Source organism: Hylaeus anthracinus, unplaced genomic scaffold, assembly GCF_026225885.1.
Source record: "Hylaeus anthracinus isolate JK02 unplaced genomic scaffold, UHH_iyHylAnth1.0_haploid 12001, whole genome shotgun sequence".
Classification (NCBI taxonomy): domain Eukaryota; kingdom Metazoa; phylum Arthropoda; class Insecta; order Hymenoptera; family Colletidae; genus Hylaeus; species Hylaeus anthracinus.
This window is the reverse complement of record NW_026534348.1, coordinates 5046139-5073178: the sequence shown is the minus strand read 5'-3', so window position 1 is coordinate 5073178 and position 27040 is coordinate 5046139. Positions and strand designations below refer to the sequence as shown.

Sequence of the window (27040 nt, the reverse complement as noted above, 5' to 3'; positions counted from 1 at the left end):
TTTACGCCCGTGTCTCGTACCGCGAATTTCAGCCGCGGGCTTCACGCTTCGATACGACTTGGAAACTCCGGCAGCGAGCACGTCCGATGCTTGATGCCATTACTTAAGTGTAACGCAGTCTGACAGCCGTGCACCCGTGGCACGTGCGGTTGGTTAACGACCAAACCGCGGTCCCCGAAACAGAAAGCCTATTAATAGACGCAAGCATCGAGGGCAAACGAACCTTCAATCTGCCGGCTTCGAGTTTGATCAGGCAGTAATCCGTCTTGCCAGCGGCCAATAGCAGCATCGCGTCCGCGAGATGGGTTCGGAACCGGAAGCTGATGTCGGTCGCACCCTTGGCTTCCTGGACCGGAAGATGAATGTAGCTGGCCCCGTAAAATGACACTGCAATGAATTTCAGAAATTTATTGTCACCGTCGTCGCGGCCGTGATTGTCTCAGGCATCGTCGACGAGAAATACAGGTATGCTCCGTTCTTTGAACCGTCCGTTCTTTGAACCGTCGCGTAATGGGTAACGAGGTGTTTCTTCGAGACGGCTCCGTGGAAGTCGCATGGTACCGAGGCGCGGCAAAGGATCGAAATAACGAGCGAAAAGGCGGGGTTGAAGATTCCACCATTATTTCTCGCGTCAATGATGATTGCGCGCTCCTATGACGCTCTTTCCGCGTTTATTGCTCGCCGAGATTAACTTTTAATCTGAGTTTTACTCCTCTGACACGAGGAAATATCTTGTAAGGAGAAATTATCATTTGGGAACTGGGAAATTTATGCAAGGCTTCGTTGGTCGCGTTTGTTTATACTTTGTTTGCGCTGTGTGTAACGATTATTTATTTATTTATTCATTTATTTATTTATTTCAATATGTACGGATAGCATAGCCCATTATGTAATTAATACAGTGTAGCAATTATAAAAAAAACTTATTAACACTTGGTTGATGTCAAATACAATAACAAAGAAAAATAAGAAACCAGAGAAATGGAGACAAGCACAGCATATTGTGTGTATCATGTTCGGCTAGAATTACAATTGAATTTTTGAATGCCGAAGTTAGCCGTCGCACATATTCTCGTAATGCAGTTTCGTTTACCTATCGAGGTACGGTACGGATAAGTACAGAAAATATTATTGTTTCTTGGGATATTAAATTTCAATGAATCCGATATCTCAGGACATTCAATTTTTCGGTTAATAATTTTGAAAACGAGCAATTCTAATTTCTCAAGAATTATCAAGTAACCAAAGTAGCCCCTACTTTTCCCGCATCGTATTTCAGCGTATTTCTTCGGATACTATTTATTACGTCCCTAGAGTACAGAGGTGAAAACATTGATAAACCAAGCACGTTGAGCACGGCAGGTTCGGAGCTGCCAGGAATAATTTCTACGATTCCCATAACGTTTGCAAAGCCTCGCGCCCTGTTTGCTCAACGTTGGAAGCTTAAACACTAGCTTTTGTATAATTTACCGCTATTAACAAAGACCGGTTACGAATTATTAAGCGCGCGATCGCGTATAAAGGAGACCGTGCATTTTTCATACTGGCATTCATTCGCGTCGCATATTAATTCTTCGATTTTCGCGCGATTATGTTTGCTTCTCGTCAACAAGTTCGACATTTCCGCCTCGAGTTTGAGATTTTCGATATTCTACAACAGTGACGTACTCGTCTTCAGTTGCTCGTATCAACGTTTCCTCTCCCACTAAATAATATCATCGATCTAACATCTCAATTTAAATTCGATATCTCAGCTCTCGGTGAAACCGGGTTTCGCCCTCAGGACTTGTACTCGTGTTTCCTCCTTTCCGCTGGCGCTCCGATCCGCTCTGATCGACAACCACGAGTGTCTGTAGGCGGGGGACGGAGTTGCCTTTCATGTCAAGTCTAATTTGCGTCATAAAGCTTTGTACTTGTATCTGTCTGTTACGTTATATACAGGAGCGAATCTACCACGTAACTAATGAAGCCTCGACTTGGAGACCCCGTGTGCATAGGACCCCCGAGAGCTTCTTACTCATCGATTCGAAGCACGGAAGCCTAATTTCTTATCGCGTACGAAAGTTTCTATAAAACTCGAAGGAACGAGAATTTATACGTAAACCCGCGTAGAGACCGTCTTCTTGTTCGTTGTGATTTTATTATTCTTCTGGTTAGATTCGTTACTACATCCAAACAAACGTTTACATTTACACCGCGGTTGCCGAGCGTTCGCGAAAATACCGTTCGATGGCTAGAGAGAACCGAATATCCAGCGAGGGGAAAATGCAGCTCCGATAAAACAAACTAGCCCGACGAGGGCGGTCAGGATTCAATTGACGTTTCGTCGATCATTATAAAAGCAACGGCACAATATTTCCCATTAGCAGATGTATCCCCGTCGAGACGGCCGCGTCGAATGGAGCGAAAAAGGAAGATCGCGAGACGAGACGCGAAAGCAGAGAGAAAAGAAGACGATTGAAAAGCCCGGCAAGACCGATGAATGAGCGACTTGAACTCCTTCAAACGAGCGTCGAAGGAAAGGAGAGATTTCGCATCGGTCTCTACCGAGAAATCGTACCGCGGCGGTCAGGAACTTGTAAAGAGTTTATTTCCCCGGTGGCGTGTAAATGATGTAAGAAAGCGTTCGAGTACGTGGAATAACCGCACGGGTCATTAAGTGCGAACAATCCCCCCCTTTCTCTCGTTCTTTTCGCAGTCGCTGGATCGCGGGAGGGCGCGCGCGGAAACGTTTAACGTCGATCCCTATCGATCCTCGAGTTGCGTGCTCTGTCCGACGCCTTCGTCGTTGGTTCATCCAGGATTCATGATTGGTTCGTCGGTTGGTTTACTCGATCAGGCATTATTTACGCTTATAGCACCCTCTTTGGTAATATCACGATCGGGGGTGTCGACGACGGATTAGCGATGCTTTCTCATCGAAAGTGAGCCCAAACGGCCCCTTATCCAAAGTATTTTTAACGTGTTAAGATATTTGTGGTATAAGTATTTTAGTATCCATGCTTAGGTAGAAGAAGATAGAGTCAAAGGAGAACACGAATCGTAGAGCGCGGTGATGGTCGCGGGTTCGAGTCTCCGTACCTTATTTTACGTTTAGACTCGATCTAGATCTTTAAATTTCGTATGATTATACAATCAGTTCCGTAAGTATTCGTACTGTCGAATAGGGAATAAAGGAATTTGTTTAAATTAAATGTCAACTCTGATGTTTCTGAATAAACTTTTATTATAAATGTATAGATGTGTATAGGTGTGTGAAGCCTGTTCATGTACGTATCCATAATAGAACATTTATTTGGAACCATCTATCATTTCCCATCAATCTATCATTTAATTTAGTCGAACTACTTCAATCAACATAGAGCGTACGAATACTTATGGGACTGATTGTAAGTAGTCGGAACGAGGTGGTGTTTCAACTCGTTCTCGTCGAGAAATCATCGCTGGTCTATCGTACAACGACGAATACAACAATTTTAGAGAAGCATTGGTGACACGACGATGACTCCGAAACACTCGCGAAGAATTACAGGGCAAACGTCTATCCGCGCAATCCACTGATTCATCCCGGACATTGGAAACTGGCAAAACCAGAGTGGAACGGCTATTTTTGATTTTTGTAATCGTTTCCATTCGATGCCCAAATCCCCGGAATCAATTAATGTATCGGAGGAACGCGAGCGGTTTTAGAATATTTTGACGTGAGTTTCCGAGGCACTATCGTTACTATATCTTCGTGAGCCATTATTCTCGTAGTGCCTAGCGTTCACGGAATCAAATGTATCATTAATCGAATTATTCGAACACGTATTGCGGCATTTTAAAAAATTCAACCCCTGATAGGGTGAAAAGGGGCTGCAAAGTTCGTATCAGCGCCTAAGCTAAACCCTTGAACTCAGAAAGCTGAAATCGTGCACAGTGGTTTCCTTTATGATTTATACAAGGAATAAGAAAGGTTATTTCGAAATTCAACTCCTAAGTGGGTGAAAAGGGGTTGCAACGTTGGTATTTCACGCGAGCGAAAGCACGTGATGCAGCTAGTGTAATAATATCGATAGAAGTTACCGAAACGTAATTCATTAAAATCCGAAACTGAATGTAAATATAACATTGTAATGTTATGTACTCGTGAATTACAAACCTCAACAATTTCATCTGTTGATGAGAAATAAGAAACGTAGAGACGAGGCAGATGTATAAAAGAATTCATAAAATTTCCATTAGTATCGTTCAGAGAGATTCCGGGAAGTGGAGTAACGAATAAATCTTTTTTCAGCGCGGATACAATAGGTTAACGCAGGAAGAAGTGTGGATTATCTTTCGGTTTGGTGTAACTCTGCGAGCGCGTAATGCGCGAGGAGTTACATCGTCGAAGGATAATCAATTTTTTGTACCCTCGCTTGGAAAAGATTTGCAGTGAGATTTATGTTTCCACCGCGAGCGGCAGTTCTTTAAAGTAGCACATTGGAGGAACTGGCAATCTCTTTGAAGAGACGAAGCATCGCGACGGCGTCTCATCGATCGTCGAACAGGTTCGAAAATTCCTAGCGCGTTCGGAATCGTCCGACACTCGCCACAATGCGGTCGCGGGGATCTTGTATATTAGCAATCGGTTTCTGATAAACAGTTTGCTTCGCGTATCTTCGAATTAACCTCCTATCGCTATTCAAAGCACCCGAAACACCTCGAAGGAACCAAAACTGGAGACACCTTAACGAATTTGTTGCAAGAGGTCTCGATTGAAACATTTTTCTTTTTTTTTCTTTTTTCCACGAAAGCACTTCCTTGACTTTAACGACCAATTAAAACACGTAAAGTAAGCGTCAAGGGAACCTAACCGATTAAATTACACGCCGCGATGCGAATCGAAACGAGAACGATGAAAATTTTCGCTGACGCGATCGAAAGGTGGCGCGAGGATTTTCATCTGCCCCTGGATGATTATCAAGAAAGTTCGTAACTGTTCTTCTCGAGAACTTTGCGTTAGCCCTGGAAATTATCTGACGCCTGAGAATCACGTGTTACGCATCGGTTAAGATTATTCGCAATGCTGACGTATTTTTGTGAAAAATTTCACTGTCTCGACAGCAGCAGTGAAGAAGTTGGCGAGGGTGGTCAGTTCGCGGTTGTTTCTCTATGTCTTCTAATCTCGTGTCTTATATCAGAATCGCGGGAACATACAAAGCGAGTCATAGTTGAATAAAAAGATGTTGATAAATATAGACCTACCAAGCAATGTAGACGTATCATAGAAAGGATGAGAGAAATTTCTGAAAATTTAGACAATCAAAGGGTTTCAGTGAGAATCGATAGGAATATGAACACGGTATATTCAAGAAGGAATAGTGGAGTTACTGATATCTTGACAGCACCGAGTATTAACAGCATTCGGTGCGATCACGAAGTTATGTCTCTCGCCTACAGTAGTTTACATTGATGTCCGCCGGGGAGGATTGAAACGAGTGACCGTCAGTTTCAATGGCTGCTTTAAACATATCCATTACGAAGTCCCATAAGTTTTCGATACATACTCCGCATCGTCGAGGTCTCCGGGTCGCGTATAGAGAATGCCTTGGAAACTATTAACACTTTAATCGGTTCCGAAACTGTATCAGTTATAGCGAAATTTCATAGTGGTCGTACCATGGGCAGCGAGAATATGTGGAAGGTCGTCTTCTTTAAAATAGACTGATAAATTCTTACTGTATGTATTTCGATTATCTATCAGTGCGGCGATACATTTTTATTCGTCTTTTCGTATGAGTTGGGGAGATGGAAGCAAAATTTCCAGGTTCTTAACACTGTGCTTGCCAGACTAACAGTCTCGAAAATTTCTACTGCGATCGAGTTTAGCTTAGACTATTGGAATCTACGTAATCAAACATTTCGTGTGGCGTTCACTTTTGTAACTTCATCGAAGTTCAACGTAGAGATCGACGTGTTAATCTGGAATTCTTAGGATCGAATGCTAAAATAGGTTGATATAAAATAGGCTAAAGTGGTCCAAAGGATAGAATATCATCGTGGTGTCGAATGAACCGTGAAGAGTCCAACAAAGCAGCGCTTAATTTGGAACATTACCGCGACTGCATCTGGCGGGTTTGAACATTCGGTTGTACAGTAAGCCAAATAAGTACCACGGTTGACTTGTACAGGGTGTATAAAATCGGCTGGATTACGGGTCGGCACGTTGGGCGTTCGTATCGACGATTATGCACCGAAATTTCGCTGGCCCGTTTCGAATCGAGATCCTGGCTTTCCAGCGGCGATCGTTCGCTAAGCCGGCGGCAGCATTTAATTAACAAAATCCGTCGATTCGCGCCTTTCCGGCGAACAATCATCGGCGTAAAGGGAACCGTTCTCGAGCCGCTTTCGCGTGGCATTAATTCACGAACGAATTATGATGGATTAGAGAAATGGAACGCGAGATAAACGGGAATTGATTATAACCACTTTGCTGCTGCTTATTTCCACCGTGGAATTTCGTTTATCTAAATCGCGGCTCGATGAACCTACGCGAATTTCTAAAGAAGCACAATTTGTATTTGTCAACGCGTATTTAAACTTACCGAAACAAATGAAGAAAAGAACTCGATGAACATTTGGAAAATAGTGGCCAAGCTTCGAATCGGAGAATTGCTTCGGCCAGAGAACGGCAAATTCGTCTGCATAAAAGTTTTAAATTTGATCAAAGTCCACTATTAAACAAACTTCGAACGAGAGTAAAAATTGAATAATATCACGCGACAAACAAAAATTGAATCGTTCGAGTTAACGCGAGATGCACGAGTAACTCTACGCCCTAATGTTGCTAAATCGATTCTACGAATCGGGATTGAACAAAAATGTTTGATTCCGTGCGAAAATAGTTTGCGCGCGGCGTTTGATTATCGCAAAAATACGAGGCTCGGAATCAAGACCGTTTCATCGAGAAAATTGATACCGATAAATTCGATTTCCATAACGTTCCGACGAGGAAAAAGTCATCGGTTTCGAAACCGTGCCGCCAAAAAGTTTCCGCGCTGTGAAATCCGATCTTTGATGCTTGATAGATCTGCCAAACGTTGGATTACGTAGCCAAATGAAAAACTGATTACGTTGTATCGATCGTTGGAAAACCCTTTATCCATCTCATATTCTTTCGCGGGGTCCAATGGATTTTGACGTTCGTTCGAAACGGCAAAGGGCGGTTAACGACCGTTCGAAACGACGATATCGAAACCCGTCGAATCGCGATTGTGCATAGATGACAAAACTAGTTTCGCGATCATTTACCTTGGTTAGCGTTGAAAGGAATCATCGAAGCACGACGTACATCTATGTTTCACCCAAGCGACGGTGGCCAATTTAAAAGTGGCATCGGCGTAGCGGGAAGAAATTTTGAGAGAGGTCTGTCGGGCAGTCGAGCTCGCGAACAAGGTGGAAAGAATATTAAAAGAAGACCGTCCACGGTGGACAACAGTTTACCGGTGGTACAAAGAATTTAAGAGAGGAAACCTAACTACAAAAGACATACCACGCTCGGGACGTCCTGTCGACGCGGTCAGGCTAGCAAACGTTGATGCAGTACACAGTAAACGAGTTACTTTATAATATTAATAGAGAAGCTTGCGCGCTTAAAGAAGACAATCGGCTACGTAGTCTTGACGGAGCAATTTATTTACGTCACGAACAGCGTATTTCGAGTCATTTTCAGAACGAATACGATTACGCGACATTTAGACATGGGAAAGTAAATTATGAAAACGTCTAATAATTTCCAAGCAGAAATATAAATACAATCGCGAGCTTTTTATTCGACAGAAATTTCAACGATCGGCTTAGTCGCACGTGCTGGCGTATTGTTCGCGAAATTATTTCTGTAGAATTAAATAAACGTAGCTCCGTTACAACGGTTTTTTAGCGCCCCATGGGCAACCTGTCGCACTGCAGATTCGACGACCGACAGATTGGAGCTCATATGTCCGTGCAACGACAAGTTGAAAAGATTTCTCGCTGCGATTTTAACTCAGAGACAGAAATGTTTGGCGCCAATTAATTCCATTACCGAGCTGAATGCGTCGTTATCCACGCTCGCGATCGTTGTAACTCATCGCACGATAAACCGTTGCGTTTGTACTCGATGCGGATTAATTAGTTACTCATCGATGTATCGATCACACCGGCGTCCAAGAGGGACGAACATCGAGGCGATTCAATTTTTCGTTTTTCTGTTTTTTTCTTTTTTCTTTTTTCTTTTTTTTTTTTTTTGTTTCAACGTGGACCATCACGACCTTGTCGATGCGGAAAATCGGGATTCAACGCGAACGTCGATCGTTCTATTTCCCCCCGTTTTACTCCATTTTCCTCGTTTTTTCCCTCTCGCAGTTTGTTAGGACCTTTCAAACCTGAGTCGGCCGATTCGCGTTATTTTCGAGCGTCAGTTGCCGGAACTATCGGCGGTCGCCTAATTGTGCGAGGAATTGTGGCCTTAAAGCCGGGAAGAATGTTTACATCGCGAGCTGGAGGGACTTTATACTTTGCGGGGTGGATAAGAAGAGTCTCGCGCTCTTTAGTAATATGCTGATTGCGGCAGGCGAAGAATCATCTTTTAAAGAGATTTACTCGAGTCAAAATTAATTAAAGGTACACGAAATGCTACTTGGTTTCATCTCGATGGCTTCCTAGAGGAAAGAAAATGATTACACTTCTGTAAATCGGATATCGAAGTTTTCACTGATGCGTTTCATTCGTGAGCGACATTGAGATTAAAGCGTGACAAATTTTCATGGCCGCGTAATTGATCGCGCGGTGCGCACAGCGGAGAGGGAATTTTTCGAAAAAGGACGGTCGGACGATTTTTCTATAGCGATATATAAATTGTCACGGCGCGTCCCGCAATTTCCATGTAGCGGATCGTGAAATTTGAATTGCTCGGACCAGCGGACAAACGGAAAGACGATATTGCAAAGAATAAACGAGATTCGCGGACTGTATCGTCGCGATTACGGATGATCGAAAGCGCGTATCCGGTAGTCTCCTGGTTTGATACCGCGTCCACGTCTCGTAACCGCGTCTCTTATTACTACATTAATCCTTTTCCATTCGGTTTATTCCCGGTCGGCAGCCCGTTGCACAAACAGAAGTTGATTTCGTAATTAACCTCTCGATATTTACCGCTTCGTTTATTTCACCATCGAGCGCAGGACGGAAATATACTTTCGGTAGCCGCTGATTGACGAATCCAATTAAAAACGGGGAAATTTGGTGCGTTTGTATCTGCCTTCGTTTACTTCTACCCCCCCCCCTTCTGTTCCGCCTCCACCGCCGATATGTCCCATCAACAATTACTAAATTACCGGCGAAATGAAAATTTCGCACGCGGCCACGACGCTGGAAGGTAATTTAGTTGGCTGGGAAAATTCATTATTTCGACGACGCTTAAAAGGATCCGGGTTTCTTGTTTCGCGACTGTGTCTACGAATTCACCGAGTTTCGTTTCTCTTGCGTTCGAAACTCGTTCTCCCCCGGGCAGGGATAATTACGTTCCGTCGTCGATCCTGCGATCGTTCGGTTTACTGTAGAATTTAGTAAAGTTTTTTAAAAACCTAATTAGATAGAAATTTCTCGAACTTTTAACCTTCTAGTGGATAATACATGCAGTGTAGAAAGTATTCGTACACCGATCAATTTCCAAAAAGACTATGTGAAATTCTAATTTATTAACTTACTTTTTATAAACAATGACGTTCTATTTATTCTCGGAAATCTCTAGAATAGATAGAGTATAAAAAAAAAAAGAAAAATAGCTATTTATCTAAGTTACGAAATTAACAAGAAAAAAACAACTAATAAATGTTGTTTGGACTATATCTATCTTAGAGATTTCCGAGAATATGTAAAATATCATTGATTACAAAGAAAGAAGTTGAGAAACTACAATTTCATAGAAAAGTTTTTTGGGATATTGATCGATGTACGAATACATTCTACACACACTGTATAAACATGCGTATAAACATCATTGACGTTTCGATAAGGAGACGCTATTCTTGTATAATAAAAGACATTCGGAGGACGGGGGAGGTCAGTCCGCGGCATATTCGGCTGTAAAACGCATTCACCGCCGGCCACTCGTTTCGCCGGCCATAAAAGTTCATCCCCCATCGCTTCCAAATTTACGCGAAAGTTTAACGCGGCCAAAGAGTGGAGCAAAACCCGCGTTTCTTTCGTCATCGTACAAGGGACGCCTATACGTTACCTTTTTCATCCGTTTGGCAGTAGCCCAAAAGGGACGCCGTTACTGCTAAGAACATTAACAGCCCCATGTCGTTGAGAAACATTAGGCTCCTCCTCGAACGTCTTCCTTCAACCGTTCCCTCCTGGTTTCCCTCGAGGACGCGTCGCGTCGCCTCTCGCGCGGCGTTTCACGTCGTCGTCGTTGCTCTTTCCGTCTAGGATTCGCGCGACGTTGGAAAAGTTTACGGCGCAGGAACGTATACACAACGACACTTAAGGGATATCGGCTCCACGTGACGGGAATTACGAAACCGGCTATTTACGGGTTAAGACTGGCGGCCGTGTACTTTTCCCGTACGTTTCCCCCGGCGTCGTTCGTCACGCACAACGTCGAAGCTCGTTGCGAACGATGATCGAATCCGTGCCCCGGGTCCTGTCGACGTCGATGAGTCAAGCGGTCGACGTGGCTCGCGTTGCTCTCCGCGCCGGTTTCTCGATCGTCGTTTTAGTCAACATTCACCACCACTCGTCTCTATTTTCGGGAACGAATCAGAGGACTCCGTTCGTGGCAACGCGGAAACAGCGGCACCGGCGGCTCGGTTCGCACGCAAGCCGTAAAATCGAACTGCTGCTCCCGTTAGTTAGGGATGTTCGATTCTCGTAAAGAAACCGATTCTGGAATCGACGCGGAACGGCTAGAATCGATTCGCCGGGAAACCCGAGTCCTACGAAATCGATCCGAACGGGGTCCGGTCAAGAAATCGTTTCGGATTCATTGGAAATTAGGTGCTGAATTAATTGGAGCTTATCAGCTGTATGCTCGATGGTAGATGGTTTAAAGGCAGTAAATTCTGTGGATACCGGGCGCGTAGAAGCGTTTCGTTGGAACGGACATTCCCTGCAATTGGCAAATACCGACCGGCAATTGGCGCTTAACTCTTTAACTGCTCGAGCTTAATCGAGCACGGATAAGAAAATGCTCGATTTTCTAGATTGTTCTAGGCGAGCAACTTTAAACTTTTTCCTTTCCGTGGTCAATTCCGAGATACTCCCGGTATATTAATCCAGATGGGCTACTTAAAAATAAACTACGATTGCCATAAGCATTCTCGCGAACAATTCCGAAAGGCTTTTTTTTTAACGCGGAGGCTTTCTCCGTCCCCGATTAATTGACCAGTGAAAGGGTTAACGAAAGATAAATAGTCCCATATATTTCCCAATAATTCTTGGGGAATGTCCGACGTGGAAAACGTAGAAGCTTCCGGCAGAGTGGTCGCTTTTATCGTAAAAAGTTCAACTATAAAATCCACGTGAAATTCGAAGGGAACAAAAGAAAAACGAAATATCCGCGGCATGAGAACTCGGACGAGCGATACGATTCTTGACTGGAAAATATCCATTCGCGTCGGGACCGTTTCAAAAAGCGGACAACGGCCTCGGATGTTCGATTTTCTAAGAGCTCGAATCCGGAATCGAACGTCCCTACCGTGAGTATCGGTCCGACGACAACGACGACGACGACGACGACGACGACGACGACGACGTTGATGACGTTCCACTAGCTCCAGGCTGCGTTCTACCCTTCGGATCGTCTCCGGCTGGCATCGTGCGCGTACTCTTCTCGTTTCTGGAAAGGACATCGGTGCACAGGTGTATAACGACGGCCACGTTTTCGCTCTGGCGCGGTTTAATCAACGCTGAGAGAGGATTTGGGTTTAGGGCACGTTTACACTGCTGCGACGAGCCGTGCACGGTTTTTGGCAGGGTTTTGGGCGTTCGTGTTGGCACACCGAGCGCCGAGGATGACGCTCGTAGCGTTTAACGCGTTCGCCACCGCGGAGGACGATTCTCGTTAATAATTGTAACGTACTTTAATAATTTCCCCAACTCGGTCCGTCGAACATTAATCGATAGGTTGTTACGTATGGGAACGCTTGTTAGATTTTCAGGAACAACTGTGTTCCAACTACCCATCCATGCGGTGCCGTGTTAGAGCTGTACAAGTAACGGAATTAAATTTTCTGCGAGTAAGATGGAATCGGGGTGTTTCAGGAAATATCGCTCGTTTTAATCGCCGTAAAGCTCCGATCGTGGAAATATATTTTTGTACATACGCAAAATGGGAAGAATCGATTCAAAAATGGTTTCCGTTTAAAAAACAAGCCAAGTGCGTGTCGCATTGTCTCCATTGTCTACATTGCGGGACGCAACCTTTTCCTGTAACAATATGTTGTGTCTTTGCTGCGTAAAGAGCCACAGCTTGTCCTAGATTCTAGAATTACCCTGTATAGTATTCAGCACACCGAGCGAGAAATGCTTTGTCCGATCGGGAGTATTAATTTTTGTTAATTGCTCGATTCCTCGACGGAGAGAATGACAGAATAGTTTTAAACGAATAAATGTACGGAAAATATGCGAATGGAAGCCAGTAATGTCGATTCCACGCATTTTTCACTCGGTTCGTCGAGTGCTACGTTGTCGAAGTCTATAAATATTTCTGTTAATATCGTACCTCGTATGTAACATGTACTAGAGGATTAAACAAAGCGTGATACGCAAATAGATGTAGAGATAAATAAAGCGTATTCGGTACACCGTCCTACAGCTGGCGATTTCTCGTAAAAACGAGTAAAAAGTATCGAATAATATTTTCCAATAGTACAATTTACGAGGAGGATAATTTTCTGAAAGAGCCAACTCGCCGAATGTTCGAGTAAAATAAAAATCATTCAGGATCGCAAAGAAGAACTAAATTAAAAATTCAGTCAGTCGATATACGCGTTATTATTCAGACCTGCGTAGAATTATTTAGGCTAACTACGTTTGCAATTTGTTTTCTCGACTCGTACACGATCGACCGTAACCTTTTGTTTTTTTCCACGCAGGGACAATAAATATTCATTTTGGACGTCAAACGATACCAATGTTTGAATTGGATACGCAAACTTGACTGCGATCGCGTCGTTGAATATGTCCAAGAGCCACATTAACATTATTTAACAGTATTAGTACTCGCAAATAGTGCAAAGCTCACCTATTTACATTTGTCTCTGCTACATCGACGTTTATAGCGAACGCATAATTTATGATAAATAACTTGCGCTTGAACATTTGCACTTTGATAAACAGGAATAATAATAATAATAATAATAATAATAGAATGTAGATGTACAACCGCGCATAAGCCAGTGATTTGTTCGATTCGGAAGACTCTCGTTTTTATTCCATGTTTATCGAATGTTGTATGTATGGTCGGAAGTGTGTACACGCAGCGAGGCAATAACTCTGGCCACTAAAAATATTTTTAATATTTGAGTACCGGAAAATATTTACAAAGCTTCTGCGGTATGAAGAAGGACATACCGCGGTAATAGTTTCTTCGTAAATGGAGACGCAAAGGAAATTTCTCTACCGCGCAAGCACGTATAGGAGCGAAAATCGAAACGCGAGGTCTTCGGCATAAACAATTTGAACGAACCTCCGCAAATACGTTAGGAAGCATTTCATTTGGAGCTACAGGATCTAAACGCAATAATTCCTGAAATTCACCGATGCCACAAATAAAACTTGCAAGCAAGTTGCGCATTATGCCTGTCGTTGCAACGGTGCCGGTAGGGTGCCGGGGGTTAATTCGAAATAAATTTTGTATAAAATTTGATTGATACGATACGCGAAAAAGTATCGGAAATATTTCAAATGGAGATTTATTGCTCCCTCGTATAATCGACGCAAGGGAGGAGAGAACCGAATTCGTGGCCTCTTACGGGAGCGATCAGTTTTTTACCGCACACCTGGCACAGAAACACGTGTTTGTTCCGCGACGGAACGTCGCAAGCCCAGTGTAAACGTGCCCTTACGCGACGTATCGTTCGCTCTCGTCGCTTCGATTCATCAACGACTCGCCACTTGGAGGGCACTTGGAACCAGAGGCGTTTTTCTTGCGCGAACGAAGACACCATCGAGTTCTTTTTCCGTGCGGTCTCTCCGCTCGCGAGCTTTCTCGCGAATGTATCTATAGGTACTCGAGCTCGCCGTTTGTCCGACGGAAATTAATGTCGGGCATTTCTTTGTCGATAGAAGGGATGATCGAATGCGACCATTTGTGATTTATTCGCCGTAGGAAAGGGACGAACGTTTCAGCGAGTTTTCGAAATTAACTGAAATATTCGATAGGGATTTAAAGGTATCCGAAGTAAGTAAACTGATGGAAATAAAATAAATGAGAAATACGGTGTTCTGCGTCGAGGGTGCGTGGCGGTTCGTTCTTTCGTTGAGGATGATGTGTACAACGACAAAAAAACAAAGAGATCAGAGAGGATAATCTTTCATTTAACATTGTAGATCAATGAAAATCTGAATATATTCAAATTTTGTTTAAGTGACCAAAAAATGTTTTCACTGAGAAGTTTACGTGCAATTTTACCAAGAAAAATATTCGCAGTCCGCGTACCGTAGTACGAAAAGCTAACGATCATTTCGAATTTCGCGTTTATTTTCTCACCGGAAACCGACGAGCTTTTAAATCCGTTAAAAAAATCCGTAGGTACGACGAAGCCCGTGGAATTGAAACGCGAGCGGATCCTTTTCGCGGTCGATCGACTCGAAATCCGCTCGAAGAAGGAAAAAAGGGCTCTTTTTTTCGTGGTCGGCCAATAGTCTAAACATTGGAGCAATCCTGCTCGCCCTGGCGACTCGCCACCCTCCGTCTTTGCTCTCCGTTTCCTTTTTCCGTTTTTTTTCTATCGTTTGGTTTGCATTCCCGCCCGCTGGCAGACCGTTTCTCGCGAGAAATCCGAAGCGCTCTGGCTAGAAGAAACTCTCGCTTGGGTCGCGTGTCGGTCTCGGCGAATCTCATTTGCAACGACCGACGTTCGACACGCTAGACGATTCCTCGCCTCGGACCAAAAGCGGAGGGGAACGTTCGGCTAGGTAAGCTGTGTCGCGTTATACGTTACACTACGGGGATCTAAGCCGAAAATGCGACCGAGAGAAAACGAATAAACGCGGAATATTTTTGTATTCTATTACGGAAAGTCACCGTGTTAACAAAAACCGTACGTTTTACCGTCGTTCTACTTTATCGGACGATTAATTATAATAAATTTCACTTTGTATTTAAATCGCCCCGAAAATTTTAACGAGAAAATTCCATCAAACTTTTCAATTAAAACATTTTCCGTATTCCATTACGGGTTCCTTGTTCACGATCAAGATTTTTATGCTCCCTTGTGCAATCACTATGGCACGTTCAAATATTTGAATTACATTCCTATATTTTTCAATTCCAAGAATGAGTCCAATCGTACCGCGAGTATTATTTCGAGCAAAAACTACCCGGTTGTAACAACGTTTTATACGCATTCAGACGTCAGCCCCTTAATTGCTCCAGAATAGAAACCTACTAAATACACGTTTACATCAGCTTTTAAACATTGTTTTCGCGAGTTTCTTTCGAATCCCGGGGCGAATGTCTTTTCGTCTATACGATAATGTGCCACAGCTCCAGAGCCATATTTTTCGCAAACCCTCTGGTCCCTCTCTGCAGCCCCCGTTCTGCTCGTTTGTTCCAAACGCAACGCCGCACGGTAGAATGGAGAACAAAAAACAAAACAAAAAAAAAAAAAAAAAAGAGAGAGAGAAGAAAGTGACCGGCATTTCTATTCAGCGAAAGAGTCGAATACAACGCGAACAATCATCCCCCCGGCGTTGCTCGACCACCCTCCTGCTACCGATATTCAGTCCTAGCACGATCCAACGCAAGCGCGAGCACGTTTTCATCCGCGGGAAAGACTCGACTCGATCGTCGTGATTCCGCTACGTCTGTCGGCCACGCGAGTCGAACAATCGTATCGTGTTTCCCACCGTGAGATCCTCGCTTTCCCGTCCCTTTTTCTACGCCAGGATAAATATTTCACCGGCAGGAGGCGGAGGGCAGAGGATTGCGCCTTCGCCGCGGAAGCGAGATCATTGGTGATTTTACGGAGTCTATCTATCCTCTTTACGCCGCGGAGATAAACGTTTCCCGGAGAGCTTCGAACCGAGATAAGGAAACGTAAGCGATATCTTCGAAAACTCGTAAAGTCTCGTGGATTTCCATAATGCGAACCTACCCCTATATATTCGTGTGCGATCACGTGTGTACCGGGCGAAGAAACCGTCGCTAAATGCGCGACGGCTTAACCCTACGAGAGCTCCTGGAATACGGTTTGCCGCATTGGTTAGTCAAATGGAATTACTCTGCTACTATAGACGTTACGAATCGAAGTATGATTAAATTTAAGTTTGATAAGGGCGTCGAATCGACCGCGATAGTCGGACTCGACAGAAGTCAATTTTAGGATTGAAAGGATTCTTCGCTTCTTCATCTTTGCCAATTTAAAAAATGAAGATACAAAGCTAGACCGTCATCGAAATCGATTATGGAACAAAATTTTACCATTTCGCTTCACACTGACGTCTGTATATAAACTTTGAATAACTAATCGAACGGAAAGTTTTAGTAAATACCGGTGGAACAATTTCCCAAAAAACAAACAAAGGCCGGATATGGTTTCACCGTTTTAATAGCTAGGAAACGAAAAGCCCTTAACGAAGTTACAGATGGAGGAAGGGCAAATCAGTTCCGGACGGAGCTGCGACCCGTATTGGGTCAGACGTTTTAGTCAGACTTCAGGCCTGCAGTAGATTAACACGTTCGCAGTCCGTCCTTCATATACGGGCCACAGCGATTTCGACTCGCAAGGGAGCGGATCCGTCAGATTTTGGCGAAACTTTGGACGAGTGTCCATTGATCGAACCTTGATATGAACTATGCCATATTAATACAGAAAAATGTTCCAAATAAACGTTCTATGGCACTTCAATTATTTCTGTTTCGAAAAAACACTGCAAATTAAATTGCCCGAAACGCGAGTTTTGTTGCGAACATTTTTACAGTGCAGCTTTTTTTTTTCGACCGGTATTAACTTTTTGATAGTAACCGAGATAACGACCTTTTCTGCATTCAACCACTTGCGCTGGCAAAAAATTCACCGACGTTCGTCACGCAGTGTTCGATTCTTCGGAGAAATCGGAAAAAGATTTATATTTTCTAAACTAATTTATTTTCGAGTAATTTATATGGAATAGTATTTCGAAGGAAATATAGAACGTCGGTCGATTACAAAGTTATACAAATATGATGCACGTCGTTTTTGTTTTTGTGACGATCGCACGACGACGTACGTACCACGTCGTTGGCGATTCTGTGACACAGCATCACGACGTGCGTGGCGTCTTGCACGATTGGAACCCCAACGAAAATATACCTGCAGTGATCAACGAAGAAATTTTATAGGATTTGCGCGTGATAATTTCTCGTAGCTCGGCAAATTCAATAGCTTGCGTACAACCACGAAATCATTTTTTACCGGACCAGAAAATAAAACGAAAAAAACGTATATCCAAACGGTGGAAGAGTAGTTTTCCGTTACTCGAATAACATTCGAACAATCCCATTCTGGGCGACTTTGGGTAATTTAGGTGACGTTTCAATAGAGTTTACTTTTCACGCGGTACTATGACAACATTCAAATCCTCTGGATGTTTGTTCCCTACTACATTCAACTACATTGTTATTTGTTACTGTATATGCCCGTATATAGGTCAGTTTTATTGTTACAGTAATGTCTGCACTGTAGTTTCTATCGCCTTTTGTTGTACGCCGAGGTACATTCCGTTAAACAAACAAAGTAAAAATAACTCAACCTACAAGGCGATGAATAAACGTTAGCAGAATATTTGTCGAAAACCGATGCTTTGACGCACCAGTGAAACTGCTTTTTGTTTGCCTAAGCATTCTATCTCCGTCGACGCTCATATCTCGATAAATATTCGTTTCGAGTCGGGTTTATTAATCCTTTTGCAGTTGAACGCGTCTGGAAGATGCCCACGAGGTACGAAATTTCAAAACATCCGAGATAATGAACGGAAATAAAGATAAAGCTGAACGTGAAACACGTCACGATTCGTTTTCTTAAATTACCCAACGTTGCTTGTTAACATAGAGCTACTAGACGTTCCTCGTATGAAAACACGAGCAAATCCTGTTACAGTTTCCTCTCGGAGGGTTGAAAATATAGGATCGTACGTCCCGAAACTTGCGAATTTTTCCTCGAAACACCCAGTATACGGTCGTCCCCTTTTTTCTCTGGCAAAGAGCCGCACACCTCCGAAGCCGAGTTCATCTATCGGAGAATCGGTAATGTTTATAGCGTATTTACGTTTCCCAGGCGCCTCGGGGTTGGACGGGAGGGTCGGAGGGAGGTAATGCCGGCAGTGATACTATACTTCCATCTAATGTAACAAGCTTTCAAACGATACACGTACACCGGCACACGTACGCGCTGTGCCAGCAGCCGGTTGGCCTGTCTGGCCTGGAAAGATAGACTCCCTTTCACCTTTTCCTGAGCGTGGCCGCCGAGGAAGGGGATATTATCGGGCAGTCGATGAAAGTGTCTGGACCGCGTCGCGGTAATCGATCACGTTGTTTCGTCTGATCGAAAGTCCCACCGACTATCCCTCGGTGAAACGGGAATAACGCACCCCGTGTCGAAAGAACGATCCGCCCGCGGTAATAAACGCTTTCCACACCCTCCTCGAGGCGGTCGCCGCCTCTGTCCATTTTATTACACGGCCAGATTCGCGTAGGCAAACGTTTGAAAGCTTTCGTCGACGACGCAGCTACGACGAAAGCCGTAAACGCTGATTTCGGCACGGATCAACGTCCAACGCTTTCCTCGACCGTGAATGCCCACGAGCTACGATTTTCATCTACGATGTCGGCCGTAGACACACGTTGCACCGCTCTCGGTTGTCCGTTGTTCTTTCGCGTCGGCAGGGTGCAACCACCTTCTCGAGTTAGATGGGTGGATTCTTTTCGGGGAATTTATTCCTGAAGATTTCAACATTTTTTTCGGCATTACAAATCAAAGTTTACGTAACTATCCGATGACTATTGGTCTAAAGAAAATGTTTTGCTTTCTCGAGGAAAGATTCGAATCTGTCCAAGCACGAAAAAACGGGGAGAAACGCTAAAGCATTATCCCATTTACGGTAATACACGTACTACAAGGGAAGGTTCTCTCCAAATACAAAGTCAATAGGACTATCGGTGCGCGAATTATCCATCGCACCACTTCAAAAAATTTGGTTTCGGGAAAAGCGCGATTAAAGTTCGATTGGTAGCTACTTGAACCGCGCCGGTGTATACCGCCTCCTTTATGCGCTTTACGTTTCAAACCTTCGTAACCTCCACAATTTTTCGAATACACCGAAAATCAAATAACGCTTTCCGTGCGTCGGACTTGAACGGTTCGATTTATAGAAAATTCTTTTTCAACATTTTTTCACCGACAGGAGTTCAACCCCCTTTAGCGGGAAATTGGCTTAGTTTTTAAGTGCTTTCGCGACACGGTTATAACTTTCCAGACGTCAGCCGAATTCGATGGACAAGTTGATAGAAAAATTCCTCGATATCGTAACAAATTCCGGCAAGTGTCGAAAGTGCTTTATTCGAACACTTTGGCTCTAGATTTCAGTTCGATAATGTAAGGTAAATAGGTAAATAACGTTCTTTTTTCAAACAATTACCGAATAGGACGTTTCATTTTAAACACACGTTTAGCTTCATGATCAGAGCGACGAAGGGTGCAAACCTCGCGAGGACGTACGATGCACTCCTCCGTCACTCAACTTTCGTAGTTGCACTCTTCCGACTCTAAATCACCGAATTGTCGGACGCATATGCTTCGTACGTGGCCCGTTTCCCCTCCTCCGTCGTCACGTGGAAACAGCGTTTGTCGGCGTGGAATTTCGATCCGTCGAACACGTCGGACTTTTGTTCGGCGCCGGCAGACGGTGCCCGTCAAAATCGACGTTCTCACGCTGCCATCGTAAATCGCGACTGACCTCGCGACAGGTCATTCGCCGTCGCGTCCCGTGCTTCTGATGTCTGGTGTCCATTGAAGGGTTTCACTATCGAGAGTGGGAATCTCTAGTGGACGCATCATCGAAGCTAAGGGGTCCTTCACACGTAGACGGACGGAATACGCTACCGATACTTTTAGTCTATCGAAAGGAATTCGAAGAAGGGGGATGGACATCGTTATTCGAATTTTTTCTATTTCGGGTTTTCCAAGCGCGAAGTCTTCCCCTTATCCGATGTTTGCTCCCGGGAGCAAAATTCTCGAGCGGACAGTACGCGTAACGCGATTCCAGAGCCGAAAACGAATATACCTCGGTTTTCAGTCGGCTCGATCGAAGCCTGGCACGCAGATCGCCCTTACGAAGACGCACACAGTCGCAGGGACGGGGGATCTTGACGAGGAGGAGCGTACGTACACGCACGCGAGAATCCATACGGTGGTAGATTCTGGGGGATTCTCTTGGGAAGAACGGACGACGTGTCCTCGTCCGTCGCGTCGCGCACCACGGGGGTGAAAGAAAACACGGTCGCTCGCGATGGAAACTCGCGTCCTCGAGGCTGCAGCCGGTCAACGAGGACCGAGGATCCGTGTAATGGCTCTCACGTACGCGAACCCGAGCACGCGGCTGAAATTTAAACCGTCACTACCCACGAGCAACACCACCACCGCACCACCGCACCACCACCAGCACAAACCACCACTGCGACGAGGTACGCGGCCGGCAGTATATCGTTCTACCCACCCTTCGCCGCGACGGGAACGAGGGAGGAACGGTGACAGCGGTGTAGGCGCAGGTAAAGAGTCGAGGGTGGCTGGCGAGCCTCGACCGGCGTCGAGGTTCGGATACGTCGCGAGTACGGCGGGTATACACACGACGAAGAGGCCCAGGTCGCCATGCACTCCGACATCGAACTACCGGGCTTTCGAGGCTGCGTTAGGGTCACCCGTTCCGTGATTTTACCGTGGTCGAGTTAGCAGCTTCCCTCCGTGCACCGGGACGTCGACGACACACAGAGCTCTCGCAGCTTCGTTTTCACTGGCAGTGGCCACGCACCACGTACCGAGGGGATGAAACGAGCGTGCGTCCGACCGACGGAGAGGGAGACACTGGGGAGGGTGGGAAAAGAGACGACGAGGGTCCAAAGCGAGGAGCAGCGTGTTTCGACCGGGCGTTCCTCGGTCCTCTGCCGCACGACGACTGAATCTTCGGGGTGTACTGGGGAAGCTGCGCGCAGGGTCGGCCCCCGCCCGCCCCCTGCGCTCCGTGCACTCTTCTCGATCCTCTCTCTTCCTCTCGCGCACTCTCCCGCGTCTTTTTCTGGTCTCTCCTCTCTTGGCTGTCTCTCTTCCTCCGCCTCCGCTTCTACTTCTTGCTCTCTGCCGCTCTCTGCCTGTCTACTTGACGTTCCCTCCGCCTCCGCCTCATCCTACTCCACTGCTAGCGATGGGCATTCGATCCCCTCTGTTGCGAATTTTTGAGCAATTGCGTCGGGGGTGCGAAGCCACCGTCGACGTTCTTACGTCTTCTTTAAATTACCGGAGCATTTTTAACGTATCAGGCTACGCGTTCGACGTGGTCTGCTAGCGCATCGTTGCAAACGGCATCGGCCATTTATACGGGTCCTCTTATTCGTATAGTGCTCTCAGCATAGTTCGCGAACACGTGATCCCTTTGACGGTTCACCTGCTTATATCCCTTAAGAAATTCTCGAGTTCTACAACTGTTGTATTTTATTTTCAAATCCTATCGTTTAAAGTTGTTTATTGAAGCCTTCAGTTTTACATGAATTATCCCCGATAAACGAGGGCTTAAGGATCAACAATTCAAACTTGTATCGTAATGGTACAATTGAACATTTCTAGGCTATGCGATATCAAACGTATTATACATACATAAATGGATCGGATCGTTACATTTTCGCAGCAACGAGAGAAAGTAAATGATTTATCAGGAAAAATATACAAGTATAAAGTACTACGAAAGCACCCGACTACTCTAGTAGCAATCTTTTCGTTATAGAAACGTGGAAAGATTGTTTAATGTAACTCGCGCTTATAAATAGACCGCATCTATTACCTTACGTATTATAAATAACGCGTCACGAGGCAAAGAATGACGAAAATCCAGCCAACGCACACGGACCAGTTTCCAAGCTCCAAAACTTGGTGATTTATTAAACGAGAGAAGTGTAATACCTAACGTATTCAAGAACACAGGCGCATACGTGTACGGCTAGTTTTGAAGTTACTTTAAATACTGCAACGCGGGGGCAACCGCTATAATTATGAATGAGCATTCGCTACGCACGCTACCCCCGCACGAAAACAGTGACGTAGCTAGATTTACAGATACGGTGGATGTGCAACGACGCGTTTCCATTACAAATACGACCGTTGGGGCCTTTATTCTCGTCCTTTTTTTTTGCGCGCGCGCGCGTCAACTACCGGTACTTTTATCTCAGTCGTAGCAGCCATACTTTACGCGGATTATAATTCGTAACCAGTCGCGGAGGAATGTTGCTAAACGGATACTCCGCTTGCAAAACTGCACTCGTTTCGCGAGGATAGTGGCTCGTTATCGTGCAGTTTCAACGTAAAAACATTACGAGACGAGACAAAGTCGTGTTCGTACGACGTAGGATTAATTCTTTGCCGCGCAATAAGCTAATAAAAAGAATTCCTGCGAAATTCTCTCGGTCAATTTGTATCGTTAAATGAAATTATTAAAAGTAAAGGCAAATTATTAAGCACATTCCAGACAATTTCTCCATTGTTCGAGGTCCCCGCCTTTTGTGTTTCAATCGCGTCGATCCGAGGAGAAACTCTATCTTGTTTGTAATTTCAAGCGCAACGCGTACCCTTCCGAACCTGGCGCAACCATGATCTAAACTCCGTTGAAGTTTTGTTATTTGTTGCGACGTATATTTATATCTCCTTGTCGTCCAGGATTAATTGGACTAGTTTTTCCTGCAACGGGATTTACAATCTCGCGAGATACCCTTGAATCATGGTTATACATGCCGTGGCAAGCGTTCGCGAGGATATATAGGAATCGCGAAGATCGTGGAATTCGAGCGTGCGTTTTTGAAGTATTGAAATTCCGAACGAATTGCCGGCCCCGATACGTTTCGTATACAAAAATGCAACAGCGTCGCTGCTTTCAGCGACACATTTCAAGAGAATCGAAACAGCCGCGGTCCGAGAGACACGTTTCCGAGTACGCGGAAAGTATTCAAAGCAACCGAGGGAAACTTTGATCGCGCGTCCCGAATGATGCGAAGAGCCTCGAGGCCATCGCTACCTTTTCCCTCCTTCTTCTACTCGAAACGTTCGCGTCCCACCAACGTTCTCCCGTTTCCTCTTTATTTCCCTACGTATCTCATTTTCCTGCTTCGTTTTCGTCCCTTTTCCACTCTCTGTCTCGTTGATTCTCCGTCGTTACTTTCCCCTCCGTCTGCCTCTTTTTCCCTTGTTTCTCCGGTCCGACGGTTTTCTCTCGATTTCTTCGTTCCCCTTTTCCACCCATCATCCGCGTTTCTTTTTCACCCACGCTCGTCCTCGCCTCTGCTATCTCTCTTTCTCCGCTCGACACAGTGGTGCCCAACCGTGGGCACAACGAAGCAAAACGGTCCATGGATTTATAAGGGCATACGTGTATCAAAGTAGGCGAATCGTAGTCTTTCAACGAGCTTCGTTGTAAACGAAAAACGAAAACAAAAAAAATACAGCGATTTTAGTCCTTCGACTCTATGATACTTACAATTAGAAGGATCGCGTATAAATCGTTTGCTCTAGTAGTCAGATTCGGACGCCAACGTTCGTTGAATAAATTTCCATTTTGACGTCCTCGCTATATATATATATATATATATATATATATATATAAAAAAAAGAAAAAAAAAAGAGCTTCGTCTATCAAGAGTGGAAACGAATAGGTCATTAATTATTTATAATTCGAACGAGAAGTCGCGTGTTATATTTGGTTAAAACTGGAAACGAGGTAAATCAGATTACAGATCCCGGCAGCTACGAGCTCTCATTTTTCCGTACAGATTTTCCCACTTGTTTTTAATACTATTTCGCTGGCCGGATAATCCGTACGAGAGAGTCGAATTTTGCGCACCTCTGGCCCGACACGTTCGCAGAGGGCAACGGGCGGCGGTGGTGCCGAACTACGTGGCGGACAGGGGATGCTAACTTTTAGGATTTCTCTTTGTAGAAAGACGCGTTTATCTCGGGCTCAAAGGCAGCTGGAATTTTTAGCCGCGTTACAGGACGGACGGGGGGGAATGCCGGGCGGTACTTTTTTATGAAAAGGTCGTCCATGAATTTCTACTATTCCGAAATTTATGCCGGCTCCCTACCCCGTGAGCGCGAGACACGAGAAGATTAATCGTCGAACATCGTCCAGAGGGTTGAGAGACGCGCAACCAACGTCACGGTGCGTGCACGCTTTTTCAATTACGCTCTAACTACCCTTCCGTGGACGGGGAAACAATCGCGACCCTTTTCCCTTCCGGTGGTCGCCGTTCGCGGAGTCGATCGTACCTGGCCCCGCGAGCGTTTAGCGACAACGAACGAGGCTACGATAGCGAAGGAGACGAAAAGGAGCACGGACGTACTCGTCCACGATTGTTCAACGATCCTTTCATAAAGGATCCTGATAAAGGGAGACGAAAGTGGTTGTCGTTGAAAAACCAGCAACCTCGTATTTACTCGCTTACAAGGAATTAACAACGAACTCGCGCTCGTTCGTCATTTTCCATAAATCGATCAACGATTAGTGTTAACTTTACGAGAAACGTCCCTCTGAGCGATAATTTGACGATTTCTAAACCAAGTAGACGGTGGCCGCTTCCGAGACACTTTCTCTGTCGACGTAACGAGTGTACAACGTAACGCGGCGTGCTGGGGAATTTTTGTAAGACTCGAAGTCACCTGGATGACGCTCACCGCGCAACCTCGAGAGGATAGTTTCCGTTCTCTCGAGTGCTTATCTCCGCGGATCGCGCACGTACGGCAATTCCAGGCAAATTGTTTGTTGCGAACCGTCTGTGGATTCAAACGAGCCTATTAGCACGCGAACGGGGTCCCGTTCGCCTCGCTACGCGATACCCGCGACGAGATCAAAGCGATTCGAATTTCAAATCGTTTTATTGCGAGCGTTTTCTTTGCTCGGGAACGTCGCTCGACTCCCGCGAGCTTCGGTTTCGTTAATCGTTACGTCCTTCTATTAACAAAGACACCTCAATGCACGCGATCCTCTATCCCGATGTTTCTCAACCGTTCGAACCGCGCATACGTCGCTTTTTCAATCAAACGTCGAAACACGGAGCACTGTTTTCACTGCTAACAATACTGATTTCCGCCTGGGTTTCTCCCGTCCTCGTCCACTCAGCCATCGACCCCATTTATCCTCGATGCTCCATCGAGCTCCATCCTCTTAATAAGTGACTGAATCAAGAAAGATGAAAGCGTACAATTAAAAGTCCTAGGGTAGGTTCGTAGGTACCAAGTGTGCAGCACATGTTCGAGCTTGGATTCATTTTTTTTTTTTTCTAGTAACTGGGATATAATAACGCTCCATAAGATGAAGGGGATTCCCACTGAAAATGTTTCAATGGTTGACACCTGTCGATATCGAAAATTCCGGTACTCGACCTCTTTTCGATTCCGTAGCCGATCTCTCTTTCTCTGTTACACGAAAGATACGGAAAATTATAAACGAAACTAGTACTTTCAGAAAAAAAGAAAAACCAACCTCGTGGAAGATTTAATTTTAACCGACAGGCACGGTTTTGCCCTGTTGATTCTAGATTTTGATTTATAATATTTTAAACTAATGCTTACATTAACAAGGATGGTGTCGTACTTAGGGTGAATCATGTATCTTGTTCTTTTGTTAATTCTGTTCTATTTATTTTTTTTAATTCTACTTCTTTTAATATTTTATTTGGATAAAAATAAGGCTTCAGTTCGAAATCTCAGTATTTGTTTCTGAAGAATCTGACAGTTCAACGACGTGAATGTATTTCGTGTCGTTTGCGTTCGACAGAGCGACAAGCATTTAGAAGATGGATTTTGTTAGGTACTCCGTTCGCGTCAACTTCTAGACACCTCTTCACTCGTCTGCCTTCTTTATTTTTCCGAGCGATCAACGATCGTAGAACGTCTGGCATTCATTTGTGTGGCAAATTCGCGGCGCAATTCGACGCGGATTGCCTTCAACAGTTTCGTTCAGAGCTTGATTGCGCGCGATTTTCTTCAATTTTCATTCCGACACAATTTCGCCAGCTTTGAATTTCGAGAAGACCGGGAATTCAGTCGGATTGATAAATTCGTTCTTCGCGTCGCTCACTGTTGTGCTAAAATTGACGAGTTACAAATGCGGAGGAAAAGCAAAATAGAAAAGAAGGCACGAGTACAAAAAACTCGAGGAATTCCTGGCGATGAAATGTGAGTCGAGTTTGTTCACAGTTCTCGAGCAACAATTTAAACCAATTAAACTAAGGTTACGAGCTATGTTAATAAGACTATCGAGAACCGTAAATGGAAAAATGAAATTAATAAAGGCTGTGATCCGCAACGTTGAAAACAATTAAATAACTTCCCCTTTTGGTTAACAGATTTCGTTGCGTTATTTATGCCCCCATTGTCGACTGCGATTGCCCCATTTTCCTATCAAATACTCCGAGAGCTCTGCGATTGGATGGAATTCGGTGGAATAATTGCCGATGAAATATAGCTTTGCATGTTTTATCGTACCGCGAAACCCAAACGTACTGAAAAAATCAAGGATTCGTATTCGCCAACCTAATATTATTCGCCATCGAGAGATTGAACTGTTTGCTTAAACC

The 27040-nt window shown here is 44.7% G+C and overlaps 2 protein-coding genes across 7 annotated transcripts in view; one reads left to right on the top strand and one right to left on the bottom strand.

The window, feature by feature from the left end:
• Positions 1-21504, bottom strand: part of LOC128890708 (chondroitin sulfate proteoglycan 4) — a 61718-nt gene extending 40214 nt beyond the window's left edge. Inside the window, exons 1-4 of the mRNA XM_054149449.1 lie at positions 20494-21504; positions 11705-11845; positions 10241-10750; positions 224-387 (exon numbers count right to left, since the gene is read on the bottom strand). Of these exons, the coding sequence (XP_054005424.1) occupies positions 224-387; positions 10241-10322 (246 nt within the window). The 5' untranslated portion in view covers positions 10323-10750; positions 11705-11845; positions 20494-21504. The remainder of the gene's footprint in view (positions 1-223; positions 388-10240; positions 10751-11704; positions 11846-20493) is intronic.
• Positions 1-27040, top strand: part of LOC128890712 (sodium/potassium/calcium exchanger Nckx30C) — a 176222-nt gene that overhangs the window by 37655 nt on the left and 111527 nt on the right. The window lies entirely within an intron of this gene.